General features: G+C 44.7%; 1 protein-coding gene across 1 annotated transcript in view; it reads left to right on the top strand.

The window, feature by feature from the left end:
- The window catches only part of LOC127661499 (tetraspanin-33-like), a 154,939-nt gene that overhangs the window by 35,489 nt on the left and 101,692 nt on the right, over positions 1–17,758 (top strand). The window contains exon 2 of the mRNA XM_052152231.1: positions 5,459–5,650. Coding sequence (XP_052008191.1) covers positions 5,459–5,650 — 192 coding nt within the window. The remainder of the gene's footprint in view (positions 1–5,458; positions 5,651–17,758) is intronic.

Below are 17,758 nucleotides of genomic sequence, written 5' to 3'. Positions count from 1 at the left end.
ATATGTTCCTTCCATGTTAACTTATCATCAAACCACATACACAAAAACCTAAAAACTTTTACTTGCTCTATATCTTGTCCATACATCTTTACCTGAGCCTCAACCCCTCTCTTTCTAGTGAAAAATACTGTCTTGGTCTTCCCAATTGCAAACTTAAATCCCCATGCAATTGACCATCTCTCCACCACATTAATTGCCTCTTGTATTTTACCTTTAATATGATTAATGTTCCTTCCCCTTTTCCATAAGGCTCCATCATCAGCAAACAGTGACTGTCCGATATCCCCCTGCACTTGTGAAAAAACATCATTAATCATTATGGAAAAGAGTATAGGGCTAATAACACTGCCTTGAGGAGTACCATTCTCTACCATGTATCTTCTTGAAACAGCTGTCCCAATTCTTACTTGTATACTTCTCTCATCCAAGAATCCCTTAATCCAATTATATGTCCTACCTGCTATTCCTATCATTTTTAATTTTATCATTACTCCCTCCTTCCAAACCATATAGTAGGCTTTTTCTACATCAAAGAACACTGCCATTACAGATTCTTTATTAACTTGAGCTTTCCTTATCTCGGTTTCCAAACACATAACAGGATCCATCGTTCCTCTACCCCTCCTAAATCCACTCTGATGAGGTGATAAAATTCCTCTCCTTTCCATATAAAAGGATAATCTATCTGTGATGATCCTTTCCATTATCTTTCCTACATGTGACGTAAGTGCTATTGGTCTATAATTCATTGGGCTTGACAAATCTTTCCCTGGTTTCCTGATAGGAATAATTACTGCTTCTTTCCACCCAGCTGGCAATTTCCTAAATCCCATACTTTATTATAAAACCCCAGCAACTTTGTAGATGCTAAAACACCTAGATGTTCTATCATTACATAACAGATATCATCTTTACCCGGGATGTTAATCCAGATCCTTTTATTGCCCTTCTCATTTCTTCCATTGTAATTGGCGCATCCATTATACTGTTACTATCCTCCCTTCTTTCAAGTAAGTCTCCATATGCTAATCTTGTCATTGTCCTTCCTCTCTTGCCCTCCTCCGTTAAGTTATCGGAACTATGAATAAGAGTAAATGCCTTCGCTATCATCTCTGCCTTCTCCTGGTCAGACACTGCTGCTTCCTCCCCCATCTTCAATATTGGATACTTCCATTCCCTTCTAATTCCTCGCATACTCTTAATCATGTTCCACACAACTCCAACAGGTGTTGCTCTACCAATTTTGTTACAGAAAGTCTGCCAGCTTTGCTTTTTTGCTTTTCGTATCATTTTCCTAACCTTTGCTTGTGTTTCTTTATATTTAATCAAATTATGAAAATTATGGGTTCTTCTTAATACTCTGAGTGCTTTATTCCTTTCTTTCACTATTTTCCCACATTCATCTGTCCACCAGGGAACTGCCTTTCTTTTCATTTCCCCTTTGCTTTTAGGGATCGATTCTTTGGCAGCTTGTAGTATTGTTGTTCTAATACATTTATCAATCTCTTCTATTTCCTCATTTAGATCTATTTTGTCCATTTCTATCTCACACATATATTTAAATCTTTCCCATTTTGCACTACTAAATATCCACTTCCCCACTAATTCCCTTTGCTCCTTATTTGGTTCCAATAAAACACTACACCATACTGGAAAATGATCACTACCTACCGATGAATCTTCAGATAGTTCCCACTCACATATTCCCGCTAAATTCCTAGAAACTAAAGTTAAATCTAATGCTGAGATGTTCCCTGTATGCACATCTATTCTAGTCCCTCTCCCATCATTTAAACAAACCATATTTCTCTCTTCTAGCAATTCTTCTATAACCTCACCATTTGCATCTGTTCTTATTCCTCCCCATAAAGTACTATGTGCATTAAAGTCACCACACACTACCACCTTGTTACCATCCAACCCTACTATTTGTGATATCTGCCCCAACTCTAATTTCCTACAAGGATTATAATAATTTATAATTACACACTCTCCCTCATTCGTCCATATCGCTACACTAACATATTCTTGTTCTTTCCCCCCTACACTCACTTCTCTGAATGAAATATCATTTCCAATAAATGTAGCACATCCTCCCCCTACTCCATCTTCCCTATCACACCTTACAAAGGCATATCCATCTAACCTGAATTCTAAATTTGGTCTCAACCAAGTTTCCTGTACACAAATAATGTCAGGTTTATTGGGAAGATCATCAATATGCTTTTTAAATTCCTGTCCATTGGCCATCAAGCTCCTAGCATTCCATTGTAGCAAGAGGACCATTATTAATACTATCCAGTCCCTACTTGTTCCTGGCTTGCTTGACTGCTTAGCTCATTCCTCACCTCCTCCCATGTCAGCTCCCTGATATCTAGGTGATGAACTGCTGCTTTTACAATTATTTGTATTCTCTCCATTTTAGATTTAACCTCCATAGTTGCTGGCCTTTTTTCTTGCCCTGAAGAAATTTCTTCCATTGATTCGTGGCAAGCACGTCCTAGTCAGGACAGACAGCACCACGGTGGTGGCCTACATAAACCGCCAAGGCAGAGTACGCTCCCTCCACATGTCACAGCTCGCCTGTCGTCTCCTCCTTTGGAGTCAGCAGCGACTGGAGTCACTGCGCGCCACTCACATCCCCGGCAACCTCAATGTGATAGCGGACGCGCTGTCAAGACAAAATCTTGCCCGGCGGAGAGTGGAGGCTCCACCCCCAATCGGTCCAGCTGATTTGGGACAGGTTCGGCAAGGCCCAGAACCTGAACCAGCAAGCGCTGCCCTGGGAGGAGGCAGACCCAGCCCTTTCACTGCTGTGTCCAGTACGTGCCTTACGTATTTACCTGTACCGCACACAGAGCACCAGACGCTCTGAGCAGCTCTTCGTCTGCTTTGGGGGACAGCAGAAAGGGAATGCTGTCTCCAAGCAGAGACTCGCCCACTGGGTTGTCGACGCCATTTCCCTGGCTTATCACACCCAGGCCGTGCCCCCCTTTGTGGTCCGAGCCCACTCCACCAGGAGTGTTAGCGCCTCGTGGGCACTGGCTAGGGCACTGCCCTAGCAGACATTTGTAGAGCAGCTGGCTGGGCAACACCTAACACTTTTGCGAGATTCTACAATCTCCGAAGTTGAGTCAGTATCGTCCCGTGTTCTCTCAGGTACCGAGCCCGTGAGAACTCGGTGGCACGCCCACGATCTGACCGGTGAATCGCTTGCACCCAGCTCCTTCCCCTAACCAGGGGAAACAGTGCGCCTTCATTCCCAGGAGATCCCAGGTTTGGGACACTGGTTGACTCCTCCCTAGCCCTCGTGGGTCGCAGTTCTGCGGAGGAACTCGCCGACCCAAACCACTGCGGGTACCGCAAGCTACCCTGTACTGGTATAGGTGCCCCACAGGTAAGGCCTCCTGTTCGACTCCCCTGTGTGTAAAACCACGGTTCTGTCCCCTCACGAAGTTGACTCCGTGTTTCCCTTAGGCAGTTACAGCTGCCTCGGTTGCCGTGCTGTATGCTTCCACGCTCTGCAAGGCTGGATCTACCACTCAAGACTACTTTTCCGCAAGATAAGACCTAAGTATAGGCCATGCGATGTATTTGCCACTCAAAATTTGCCTCCCTCCTGGGTAGGTGTGGCCTCCAGAGGGTCTTCTCCTCCCTAATAAGGGCTAAGACCCCTTCCCTCAACGCGTAAGGGCCCCGGCCGTAGTTGCTCTATGCGAGAAACATAGAGAGAAAAGAGGCCCAGCCAGGCTGGCCCGCTCCCATGTTGGCGCCATCACCTTGTTCCCCTCCAGGGTAACGATAAGGAATCCTGATGGCTTAAATGGGGCATTGGGGAAGGGTACGTGCAGCCTGATACAGTTGGTCGCTCTGCACGTAGGAATACCTGCTCGCTCCTGTATCAGCAGATCACGCATACACGCTCAGCGCATGGCTCTTTTAAGTGGACCCCTAGTGTCGCTTCTCTGACACAACGTGGAGAGAGCTGACAGAAGGGGAACATCTAGGTTACGATGTAACCTCGCTCGATGGAGGGAACGAGACGCTGTGTCTCCCCTGCCACGCCGCTGAGCCGAGCCCCTGTTGTGGCCGGACCATTTCCGCTCCTCAGAAAAATCCTGAATGAACTCCCGTATTTGCGCTGCTTAAATACCCGTATGTCCGGGGGCGGGACATGCAAATACTGGTTGCCAACGCTCATTGGCCTTTTTTCATAGTTCAGAGGTGAATATCGGCACTCAAGAGAGACCCCTAGTGTCGCTTCTGTGACACAACGTCTCGTTCCCTCCATCGGGGAACGGAGGTTACATACGTAACCTAGACATTTCCCTGTTTCCAGTGTTAGTTCTTGCATGTTTTGGTATGCTCTGTGCCAGGTTTCCCGTGTTTTTTTTTTCTTTCTTTCTTTCTTCTTTCTTTCTTTCTTTCATACAGAGCAATAAACCGCTGCACTTAGATCCTCATTCTCTGCCTGCTTCCCTTGATTCCCTTGTTTGTTCCTTTATGTATTTAAGTCCTTGGTTTCCCTGTTTCCAGTGTTAGTTCTTTCATATTTTGGTATGCTCTGTGCCAGGTTTCCCGTGTTTTTCTTTGTTCTGAGTTTTCTTTATGTTTGTTAAATAAACAGCTGCACTTAGATCCTCATTCTCTGCCTGCTTCGTCACATACTGAAATGTTTCTAATGATCTTAAAACCTTTTGATTTGAAGGTGTATGCTTAAATGTTTGAAATTATTATTGTAGACAAAAATATAATTGTTCCAACATATTAATTTATTTCATTACAAAACAAAAATGTTATTTAAAATAATAAAAAATAATAATTTAAATGGATGACTTGGACAGAATAATAAAAAAAAGCAACTAATAGGTGCCCAGTATTGATGGGAACTCCAATACTGTTTAAAAGGCATCCCATGGTGAAAGCTGAAGAAGCTTGTTGAGAAAACTACTTTGAAGATGCTAAAATATAACACAGTTTTGATTTATTTTAGTCACAGCACAATTCCTATATTCCCATTTCTGTTCTGCCTTAGTTTTGATGACTTTACTATTATCCTTACATGCAAAAATTTATAATTAAGAATGAGTAAGTGACCCTACAATACTGTAGTGTATATGCACATCTCTCTCTCTCTCTCTCTCTCTCTCTCTCTCCAATGTGGACAAATGTTCTGGAAATCATTACAGTTGCATCTGCTGGGGAAAAAAGCCTCAGCTGTTCATCTGCTCTCCCACCCTGACCAGCAGACAAGTGCCCAAAAGTACTCTAAAACCACCAAACAAAACCAGTCTAACTAGTTTGGTGGCCAGCTAAGACCAGCGAAGCGCTATAGGCTGGTTTCAGTTGTATTTTCAGACAGAAGTACAATTTTAAAAATGGCATTTAAATGTTTGTTCATAATTCCTGAAAGCCTGTGACCATTCAGTGTTTGTTTTGTGTTTTTGCTCTCTCACAGCTTGGCGGTTGTGGTATTCTTGGAATAGGTGTTTGGCTTGCCATCACGCAAGGAAACTTCGCCACGCTCTCGTCCTCTCTGCCGTCGATGTCTGCTGCAAATCTGCTCATCGCCCTCGGCAGCATCGTCATGGTGATTGGCTGTCTGGGGTGTGTGGGCGCGGTCAAAGAGAATCGCCCGTTACTCCTGAGTGTAAGTTCATGATGATTATAATAAAACAAATACACTGAACACAGCCACTAATGTGCAATTGACCTAGATCAGAGAAAACATATAGTCATTTGCTAGCATTAAATATGTAATACTTAAAAATGTGAGTGCTCTGTTATGGAATATTAATGTAGTAAATTATGCAGTCTTTTGAAACTACAAATTGTACAAACAAGCCAAAGTACAATAACATTTAATTTGTGATGTGAAATATTTTGAGCTAAACATTCAGAACAGAGTTGGTGGTTGATGTTTAAAGGTGTCGTTTGCCTCGTGTCATCTTGGACTTACACTGATACCTAGTGGCTTGGATGCAGCATCATTCAACATCAATAGTTTTCAGTTTCAGATGAAATTGTAGAAATTCACTATTCACAGACAGCTATGATTACTTTAATCAATGAGTGAAAGTGTAAAAAATAATAGGAGAGTAACTGAGATTATGAGCTGGTCTTGTGATTCTAACATGGCAGTTACCATGTGCAGACCCTCTCATTGTAGAATAAAACAGCTTTTATAAGGTCACTGATATGACTGGAGTCTTCATCTCATGTGAGTGCTCACGTAAATATAAAAGCAGCTAGAGGAATGTCTAGGTTACTAGTTTAACCCCCTGTTCCCTGATGGAGGGAAGGAGATATTGTGCCGATTGTAGTGACACAATGGGCTTCTTTCGGGAGCCACGGATACCTCTGAATATGAACCTACTATACGCCACCTACACTGAACTGTGTTACGTGATCTGCTGATGCTGGTGCAGCAAGCTGTAGCGTGCCAAGGAGCATGAGCATCAGACTGCACGTAACCCTCCCTGACGGCCTACTAAGACATCATATTGTTTTTATTAGGCTCCCGGCATCTGACCAAGAATTCCCTTGGAGGTGGGAACAAGCGACGTGGCAAGCATGGGGTAAATGTTTGTTCCCAGGGGGAAAAGACCCCGCAGAGACCACATCCTGCCCAGGCTGGGGGAGGTTAAATGTGGCAAATACGTCATATGGGCTTTCCACCCTAGCCCTCTGGCCTGAATTCGCAAAGACATCCAGGGAGCGCAAGTTTAGTGGACTCACCTGGGAGAAAAAGTGCACGTGTTTGCCTCAGTGGAGAGGAAAGGCGCTAGCGCAAGTGGTACACCCGGTCAGACGAAACCGACTCAACCTGGAGATAGTAGAAACTTGCAAAGGTATTGGGTGTCTTTACAGATGTCTGCTAGAGAGGTGCCGTTGGCCAGTGCCCATGAGGATGCCACACTTCTTGTAGAGTGTGCTCGACCCCGCAAGGGGGCGGTCACGGCCTGGGTCTGATAGGCCAATGTGATGGCGTCGACTACCCAGTGGGCAAGCCTCTGTTTGGAGACAGCATTCCCTTTCAGCTGTCCGCAAAAGCAAACAAAGAGCTGCTCAGAGAGTCTAAAGCTCTGTGTGTGGTCCAAATAGTTAAGCAAAGCATGTACCAGACACAGCAAAAATAAGGCTGGGTCTGCCTCCTCCTGGGGCAGTGCTTGCAGGTTCACTACCTAGTCCCTGAAGGGAGTGTTAGGAACCTTGGCACATGGTCGAGGTCTTAGGATGACATGAGTATCTTCCGGACCAAACTCCAGGCAAGTGTCGCTGACAGAGCACGCTTGCAGGTCTCCAACACTCTTGATGGAAGCAAGCGCAATCAGGAGGGCCGTCTTCTGTGACAGGGCACTTATAGGCTAGTGACAATGCCCCTGAATTTTTGAGATACCCCTAGCGGAGGTAGAACTAAACCCAACAATGTTTTTCATCATCTCTAAAGGTCTCCCATACATGAAATGGATTCTTGGCTCAAAATATTTTACTGCTAAGATTGTTAAATTAACAAATATTCTTATAAACCCCAAAACCAAAAAAGGACTGAAATATAGCCTGTCCGTATGGGAGTTAAGGCATATAAACTAGTGCAGATCAAACACACAAGCTCTGAGAGCTTTGAAACTTGGCATGTTTGTAGTCAGGAAGTTGCTTTAACTACTAGAAAAGACTGGATGTGAACATCTTGATGTATGGAATAAATAGAGACATATAAACACATACCTAAAATAAGCGGACATGCACAAATTGAATATCTATGCAGAATGTTTTAATTTACTTTATGGTTTCTTTGCCAGGGATTATCATAGAAACACATATGATGGCTTGTTGGAAAGGTGGGGTTGTGCTGAATCCAGAAATACCAAATATGTAAATATAGCATGACAAATCAGAGTGTTCTGTTACTCAATGTATGAGGTGTACAAAATGAATGAAAACGAAACACTGACAAAATTGTCTCAAGTCCAAATCACATTATCAGTGGTGAGAAGAATGTTGAGAAATTCAAATATAAGATACATTTAATTATGAAACATTTCATATGGCACCTTGTACTATATGGAAACAAAGATTGAAATGGAAAGATAACACCTTACCATAGCACAAACAGGAGACCAGGAGTCAGGATTGCAGTTTGACCTTAATGAGCCTTTTAATAAAACTATAACTTAACTTCACAAAATACAAATTAAATTACTGTCTTAAATCAAACAAATGGCAATCAAACAAAACAAACACTCTGAGGGGGAATGACCCCTCTCTTCTCAGGCTGTTTTTTTTTTTTGCAGCAACCATTTGGAACATGAACTGCTTTTACTTTGGTAGCCATTCTGTGGTTAACCCCCCATGATGTTACAACTGCAACACACCACTGTCACTCATCCACATTGTCATCAGTGACAAAGTGGGTCATATTTGGACAGTCTGGGAAAAGGCAAGAGCAAAACTCTGTGCAAGTCAATCCCACTGAAAGACACTGGCATTTGGTGGCATCGTTGCAATTTCCGTCTTTACAGTAGAGGTGGGTGATGTCTCTAACTTCTTTAGGTGCTGGTGCCTTCTGGAACATCACAGGTTCAATGCACCCATCTTCTCGGAGCCTCCATCCTCTACCAACCGGGTTCCAGAGAAGAGGTTTGGCCAGGTGGCTGTGACGCCACACTGCTGTTTGGTACAAGGCTCTCAGCACATGTTGCTGGAAGGCATCTTCTGTTGGAGGTAGATTTGCTGCTGACAAATCTGTGGTAGATGCTAGTGTGTACCTCAGCTCATCCAGGTTGGTGCAAGGATGCCCATCCATCTTTTTCTTTTGGCCATACAGGAGGAGGGCATACCTTCTTGCCACAGGCAAAGTCTCTTCCAGGCTACCAGAGAGTCCAAATTTGGTCATTTCCTGTAACTCACAAAGATGGGTCTTCAGTCTTGTGAGGGCAGTGGCCTTCCCAATTCTGTACAAACTGCTTGTGGTGTCACAACCCGTGAGGGCGTGGCATGCAGGTAAAGACTCACAAAGCACTGCTCCAAGCTTCTGAGCGATCAAACAGATAGGGACGAATCTTTCCTTAAGGCCATGTCCAGAGAGCATAAACACTGCTGAGGATCCAAACATCCCTTTGCTTGAATAGTACAGAAGCAAAACTAGTATATCTGTATCATCACATTTGACAATTAGACGAGAATGTGACTGTGCAAGGTGTATTGCATGTAACACCATCCTCGTGTCAGCCTCCTCCTGGTCACTGTAAAGATCTTTCAAGCAGTCAATGCCTGACTTGCTAACTCTCTTAACCTCCTGACCATTTTCAAAGCCACCTGCCAAGATGACAGTGTTCCCTGAAGAAATTCTCGTTGGCCCAGTACTGGCGATGTAGGTGCTGACAAAGCTACATAGAGCAGCCTTGTTTCCGCTGATCCTGAGGTATTTTCTGTAGTTTGGAACACTTGTTTCTCCTGTGATGATATGTGTTCGTCTGCTGGTGTGAATGGTGCCTCTTCTTTGTCTTTCAAGATCTTTGACTGAGTGTTGGTGGTCATATCTATCAAACACTATAACGACACAGCTGTTACCTTCCTTTCCCATTAAAGTTGCAATCTGTTTCCAGACACACTCACCCAGGTCATTGAATGTTTCAAAGGCTGAATCATTGAGACTCTGTAGAAGAGCCATGCCATCAATGATATATGCTGATGGTTCTTTATCATTTGGCAGCTGCTCTGATTCTTCAACAACAGCCTCGAGTTTCTTGGCCAGGTCAGCTTTTGTTGTCTTCCTCATGCTTTCATCATCATAAAACAAAGAGGGTGGTACAGCTGCGAGTTCATGAGACATCACAGTCTCCATGGACACCTCTCTTTGCTTGGAGACAGCCAGTAATCTTCGAAAGAGCACGTCTGAGTCCATGTGAACCTTTCTAAATATGCTGACTCCAACTGATGTTTTCATATCCTTGAAGGTTGCACACTGGTTTATTTTCTCTGGCTCCCAGAAGCTCTTTTTGATTTTGCCAGACGTTGTTCAATAAAGATGGCATTCTGCTTTGCACCATCTTGGAGGAAGCTTGAGAGCTCTTTTGCAACTTTCTCAGACGCAACCTGACCACTTGCAATGTTGATCAGTTCCTCAGGAATGCTATCAAGATCAAAGGGATTCTGCCTCTGCTCCACATCTTCCATTATCTTCTGTATGTCTCTTTCGTCTCGGTCCATTCTGGATGCTCCATGCTCCTTGTGTGCTTTCGGCTCTGATCATCAGTGTCACAAAGCTCTTTCATGGTATCAACATATGCTGTGGTCACATGTCTTGTCATCAACCATCTTGTGAGGGCTCCTTTTCGTAATGTGAAGTCAACAACTCCACTCTGACTCTTGCCTTCTCGATTGATGGTTTGCTCCAGTGCCTGATCAGTAGCCACACAGTTGAAAGCTTCGATGCTCAGACCGGCGAACAACAAACCCACCTTGCTGCATGAATGTGTATGCTTCTGGTTGTTCATGTTTAAGTGCTTTCATTTCTGCAACATAGACTGGCATGTACTTTCCATAATTGGTCCTGCCAGCAGCTCTGAACCAAGGCATCACTTCACACATGCAATTCAGGTGAAGTTGAAAGTCAGCTTCACGCTCCGAACGAAGAATCCTTAGCAATAGATCAGCACCACTGAGGAACATTAACCAGTATCCAAAGGTTGCTGATTGCTTAACTCCCTCATTTATGAACATCTGGATTCTCTTCTGGATCTCAGGAAGTTCAGTCTCCATCTCACTTATGAGCTGTTGAGCAGTGGCCTTGTCATTACCATGAAATGCATGCTGTATATCTTGTAGGATTTGCTCTTGTGCTTCAGTCATTGAACATTGGCCTTGTTTTTCAAGCCATGATTGCATGGCTTGCCAGAGAAGCCTGAACAGAGCCTCAGAGGCTAGCTTTATGCTTCTTACTCCTCTTGCCAGCTGTTTCCCTTGAAGCAACTGTCGAGCTGTTCCCTCTGCATACACATCTGACTCAGTTAGTATGTCAAAGAGTCCACCATCGCCATATAGCTTTCCAATGCTTGCTAGGTAAGCCATCGTGATATGCATACCTCCCAGTCTCATTGTGATCTTTCCTTGTAAGGGCGATGGTTTGCTCCACAAGATCTGTTGTGCTTTACTATAAATAGCAAGGTCTGCTGTTACAAGAATATGGTGCTGTCCCAGTTCTGCAGCAAGCTGTACAAGTCGTATCATAGATGTGTAGATGGTGGACAATTCTGAGGGTGATTCTCTTATGAAGGGTAGGTAGAGTACACTGGCTACTGAACAAGCAGTGTCTGACGTGAAGGCATTAAATGCAGACCAAGCAGGGACATGCTGCTGGTTCTCAATTACATTTCGGGACAGCTTCCATACCAGATCTCTCTCTTCAGCTGCTTTAGAGATTGTTGTGTTTGTGTGCAGTAACTCAGGTTGGGCAAGTTCAGGTGGTTCGGGTCAGCTTTGTAGATTTGATGTATCTGTAATCACAATTGAAATGAGAGGATAAGCTTATGATCATATGCATTGAATATCAAATCACTTCAAAACCTCACAACATACATTCATATTGAACATTACTTTGTATTAATCTTTAGCAGTTCATGTGACTAAGCTGAATACCATAACAAAACAAAAACAACATAAAAATAGATTTCAGAGAAAAAAGAATGGACAAAATGTACCTGTAAAGTTTATCTCCATTAATATCAAATGTGTTTATGGTGGCTGAGGACCTCTGTGGAACCCGTGCTAGGCATGTATCTGCTGTGGAGACTTGGCCTCTTCGGAACACAACAGATGCCATAGCATGAGTTGTACGCTTCCCATCCAGGGTGTCTTCATTTTGGTCAAAGTTGTCGATGGCTGCATCAACAATTCCATGTTCAGCGACTCCAGTGAGGCCAGTTGGGATGTAGACACCACTCTCTGTCCTTGATATCTGGTCTGCTGCCACAGATTTGAGGAAGTGCCTAACCTCTGTATAGGAAACACAGTGGCCCATTGCACTGATCTCATTGATGAGTGTCTTACTACCAAACTCATGATGTATCAAAATGGCAAGTCCCAGTGTGATTGGCGTATGGATGTGACAGCTCTGTCCAATGAGATCATGACAGATTGCTATAACACACAGATTGTCCTTTGAAGCTGGATCATCATCACATGTTTGGTAATCTCTGTGGGCATGTGAATCAACACACCAGTTGACAAACATTGGGTACATGTTGGGTACATACTTGCTGCATTGGAGACGTGATAGTCGGTCACTGCTGACATATGATTGACTGTCATGCTCTACCTGTTCCATGCTATTCCTCAATATGTCTGCAGCCCTGTGTAATATTTGGATTTCGGAAAGACTCTGACTTGTCTGTGGAAGTGTTGTCTCAAAGTCTACTGTTATTTCTTTGAGTTTAGCAGCTTCCCTCAGTGCACAACCTATGGTCACACTATCTGAGCAGATCAGATCTGACTGTCCTGGACGTGGAACAAATACAAGCCTGTCTGTATCAAAAAAAGCTGTATCAGCTTTTCCTTTAGTTTCCAGGATCTATATTTCTTGTGTTGAACTATGGACACACCTTCTTCCTCAGCAATGGTCTTTAGTAAGTTGTCATAGCTATCAGTCAAAGAGTTGAGAGTCCTCACTTTCTTATATTTGGACAATACTGTTTTATCAATGTCTTCAGTGAGCTTAATAAAGGCTTTGTCATAGACATTGGTCTGCTTTTCTGATTCTTTTCTTCGTCTGGCAGCTTCTATATTTCGTTCAGAGATGTAGTGTGCAAGGCACATTTTATGGTATTTGACATCATATGCAAAGAGATCTTGGCATGAAAGAATTTGAAGATGAACATCTTCATCAAGCCTTTCAGAAGCTGCCCGAAGTACGTTGTCTCTGGTACTTGCACCTGTACCAGTCGAAATGGCTGTCAGAGGTTCTGGTCTAGAGCTGGCCTTCCCACAAATGAAACAATCTCTCCGTATTTTAAATGATGTTGTATCAGCCCTACTCAGCCTTCGTGGTGCAGATGTGCTCTCACTCTCAACATATTCAACTTGCTGCTGCTCACTGATTTTTGTCTTACTGCAGTAATTCGCTCTACATGATACATGATATGAAACTTTGATTTTGGAGGAAAGTATGTCATCTGTATATGGAGCCAGAGTTTTATGGACATCATCATCTCTCTGCTGAGCAAGAGTGAGTATGCGTTGGAGGCCTTCTACTGTGGGGTTTTGAACATAGGGATCTTTTTTTGCCCTTTTCAAAATGTTTCCCACAAATTATACAAAGCTTTGGATCCAATGTCTGTAAGACATTCTCCATAATTCAAGAGACTAGTGAAAAGGAAAAATTATATACATTTCAGAATTTTCATTGAAATGCAAATCAAGTTAAATTACACATGCAGCAACATTAGTCAGAGGGCTAAGTAATTTCTTAAATAGCTTAGTTTCTACAACTAGCTATTTAGCTACTTGTATTAGGCTAGGCCAGCCTTTTCATATGACATAATATTTGTAATGATTTACCTGTCTGGTTAGGAAGATATCAATAAAGACAATTAAGTAGCTAGCTACAGCTGGATCCAACCATTAGCCTAACAGTAGTCAACTCACTAGACCACAATACGCTCATCAAATGAAAAATATCTACTATCTTATTCTTATCTAATAAAAGATCACACCAATGGGGTGAAGTAAGCAGTGTAGTCTCTACTGCCCACTGCTGGTCTGGACAGACAAAAGCTAACAATATTATTTTTCATTATTCAGTAATAACTTGGCCAAAACAAAATTCAAGTGGATATACATATTTTAATAAAGGCGTTCCATTCCAATGCTAACCTGATTCAATTGGATCTGTGTTTAATATGAATTGTAAAGTATAATGTGCCTTAAGAAATGTATGATAAATGTATCATAAATATAGATAAGCACGTACCTAATGTAACTTACTTTCAGTAACTTACTTCAGTAACACTGAATTTCTCAACATTCTTCTCACCACTGATAATGTGATTTGGACTTGAGACTATTTTGTCAGTGTTTCGTTTTCATTCATTTTGTACACCTCATACATTGAGTAACAGAACACAGATTTGTCATGCTATATTTACATATTTGGTATTTCTGGATTCAGCACAACCCCACCTTTCCAACAAGCCATCATATGTGTTTCTATGATAATCCCTGGCAAAGCAACCATAAAGTAAATTAAAACATTCTGCATAGATATTCAATTTGTGCATGTCCGCTTATTTTAGGTATGCGTTTATATGTCTCTATTTATTCCATACATTAAGATGTTCACATCCAGTCTTTTCTAGTAGTTAAAGCAACTTCCTGACTACAAACATGCAGTTTAAAGCTCTCAGAGCTTGTGTTTGATCTGCACTAGTTTATATGCCTTAACTCCCATAGGACAGGCTGTATTTCAGTCCTTTTTGGTTTTGGGGTTTATAAGAATATTTGTTAATTTAACAATCTTAGCAGTAAAATATTTTGAGCCAAGAATCCATTTCATGTATGGGAGACCTTAGAGATGATGAAAAACATCGTTGGGTTTAGTTCTACCTCCGGTAGGGGTATCTCAAAAACTAAAGCACTTTTTGACCATTTGTCACTAGCCTATTAGCTCGACTGATTCTAGAGGCTCCAAGGGGGATTTGCCAGGGAGGTGCTGTCGCGAGGAGCGTGAGATCCGAGAACCAAGTCCGGGTGGGCCAGTAAGGGGCCACTAGAGTGACTTGATCCCCGTCCACCCTGACCTTGCACAGCACCTGTGGCTCACTGGGGGGAAAAGCTTATTTGCGCAGCCCCCGGGCCAGCTGTGTGCCAACGCATCTGTTCCGAGGGGACTTGCCTCCCCCTCACTGAGGGAATACCAGAGCAGGCAATGGAAGTTCTCTGGAAGCGAGTTGCGACATATGACTAGAGCGCACGCCGCCTTGGTGATTTATGTATGCTACTGTCGCGGTGCTGTCTGAATGGATCATGACGTGCTTGCCTTAGATCAGTGGGAGAAACCTCCAAAGGGCAAGTAATACAGCCAGCATCTCTAGATAGTTGATGTGCCAATGTAGCCACGGGCCCGACCAGGAACCGGCGGCTGCATGCCCTTTGCACACGGCGCCCCAACCCTGTTTGGAGGCATCTGTGGTGACCACGATGCACCTGGATACCTGCTGCAGGGGTACTCCCATCCACAGGAAACAGAGGTCTGCCAGAGGTTGAATAACTGATGGCAGCGGGAGGTGAACATCACACGATACGTGCCACGGCGCCATACCCATCTTGCGACTCGAGTCTGAAGCCAGTGATGGAGCGATCTCATATGCCCCAGGAGCCTCTGGAACCGTTTTAGAGGGACCTCAGTGCCTATTTTGAATGAAGAGAGGCAATTCAAGACCGACTGCGTACGCTCGCTTGTGAGGCGTGCAACCATTGAGACTGAGTCTAACTCCAAGCCGAGAAAAGAGATGCTCTGAATTGGGGAGAGCTTGCTCTTTTCCCAGTTGACCTGAAGCATTAGACGGCTGAGGTGCTTGAGCACCTGGTCCCTGTGGGCGCATAGTGCCTCTTGAGAGTGAGCTAAGATCAGCCAGTCATCAAGGTAGTTGAGTATGCAGATGCCCACTTACCTTAGCGGGGCAAGGGCGGCCTCTGTGACCTACGTGAAGACACGAGGGGACAGGGATAGGCCGAAGGGGAGAACTTTGTACTGGTACATTCGTTTACACTTGTTTGAATTCTACATAAATAATATCTTAGAAATTTGTAACCCAAGTAATGTACTTTAAAGGAAGTAACTTAACTTTTTAACGATGATGTTGGCGAGTGGTATTTGCATGCCCCTCCCACATATGGATATAAAAGGAGGGGATGTGCATAGCGCACATTCAATTTTCCTTTCGGTGACGAACGGTCGATGGTTCAAGCTGAACCTGGTGCTTCATCAGATCTAAAAGAGTTTATTCTGAAAGAGCATTTTCCCTCACAAAAGAGAATATATTCCTAAAAGAGCGGCACACATCGGAAAGTCTTTTCAAGATGTGTCTTTTTAAAGATGCCTTTCCGGTTGTGTGTTATTCCTGGTTGCGGTCGATACCTCTCGCCTTCTGATGGCCACGATCGCTGTCTTTTGTGCCTGGGCGCCGCCCACGCCGAGACATCTTTCGTGGATGCGTCATGTCCTCATTGCGATGCAATGACCATGGCAGCGCTGCGGTCGCAGCTCCCTCCCTCGGTCCTTCTTCTTACGGGTATGAGGCCAGCGCAGCGAGCACTGGGGCCGATTTGGTGACCACAATGGGACCACCTCCGCTTGTTAAATCCCCACGGACCTCCCATTCCCCGTCACGCTCGTTTGCTCCAGTAAGTGCTTTGATGTCTCTGGACTCAGCACCACCACAGAGCTCAAAACCCGTCAATGTGGCCTCCCTGGCTCCAACCTGGCGCGAGGCCCCACCCGCCAGTACGTCCGATTAAATTATCCTTCTGGTCCCCCTTGCCCGGAGTCTGTACGTGTGGCTCACTTTTCCAACCCGTCGCGATGGCTGACCCGGACCATCCGACTCGGCTATGTGATTCACTTTGCGGCGGTAGACTTGAAGGACGTGTACTGCCACGTCTCAATTCTACCTCGACAAAGACCCTTCCTATTGTTTGCATTCGAGGGTCAGGCGTACCAGTACAAAGTCCTCCCTTTTGGCCTGTCCTTGTCCCCTCGCATCCTCATGAAGGTCGCAGAGGCTGTCCTTGCCCCAATATGGGAAGTGGTCGTCCGCATTCTCAACTACCTCAATGACTGGCTAATCTTAACTCACTCTCGGGATGTGTTGTATGGACACAGGGACCTGGTACTCACGCACCTCAGCCGGATATGGCTTTGGGACAACTGGGAAAAGAGCAAGCTCCTCCCGGTTCAGAGCATCTCTTTTCTCGGTTTGGAGTTGCACTCCGTAGACCTGCTGTAGGGGAACCCCTGCCTGTAGAAATGACGGCACGCCTCATGAACGAGCATGCCCAGTCAAAGCTTTCAGACAGAAGACCGCAGTTCCACTGAAACTATTTCAGATGCTCCTGGGGCATATGGCATCCTTGGCGGTAGCCACACTGCTTGGGTTGATTCATATGAGACCACTTCAGCACTGGCTCCGGACTCGAGTCCCGAGATTGGCATGATGCCATGGAACACATCATGTGGCCATCACGCCGATCTTTCACCGCCTCTTCAGCCCTTGGAACGATCTTACATTTCTACGGGCAGGGGTTCCCCTACAGCAGGTATCCAGGCACGTCGTGGTTACAACCGACCCCTCCAAGACAGGCTGGGGCGCTACATGCAATGGGCACGTGGCCTTCTTTCTCAGGGACAGGGCACCGTCTGGCACCCGCAACCAGACCTCTGGAATCTCCATATCTGGCCCTTGGATGGGACGTGGAAGACCTCAGTGGCCTACCACCATCACTCAGGCTAGGGCCCCATCTACGAGGTGCCTGTATGCCTTGAAGTGGTGTCTGTTCGTTGAATGGTGTTCTTCCCAGCTGGCGATGAAGGCGATTTGGGGAGTGCAGTGGGCTCTTTTTTGCCGGGTAAATCCCCACGAATCACCCGCCCCCCCAGAATGCTCGTTTGCTTCCGTTCGGGCTTGAGGTGTGAGCGGCTCGCCTCATGGCCAGTCTGTTTACTCTCTTGAACCCCGCGAACTGGATGATTTCTCCGCTGCAT

Source organism: Xyrauchen texanus, chromosome 21 (assembly GCF_025860055.1).
Source record: "Xyrauchen texanus isolate HMW12.3.18 chromosome 21, RBS_HiC_50CHRs, whole genome shotgun sequence".
NCBI classification, from domain to species: domain Eukaryota; kingdom Metazoa; phylum Chordata; class Actinopteri; order Cypriniformes; family Catostomidae; genus Xyrauchen; species Xyrauchen texanus.
Note: the sequence above shows the minus strand (reverse complement) of the source record. Positions and strands in the feature narration are given on the sequence as shown.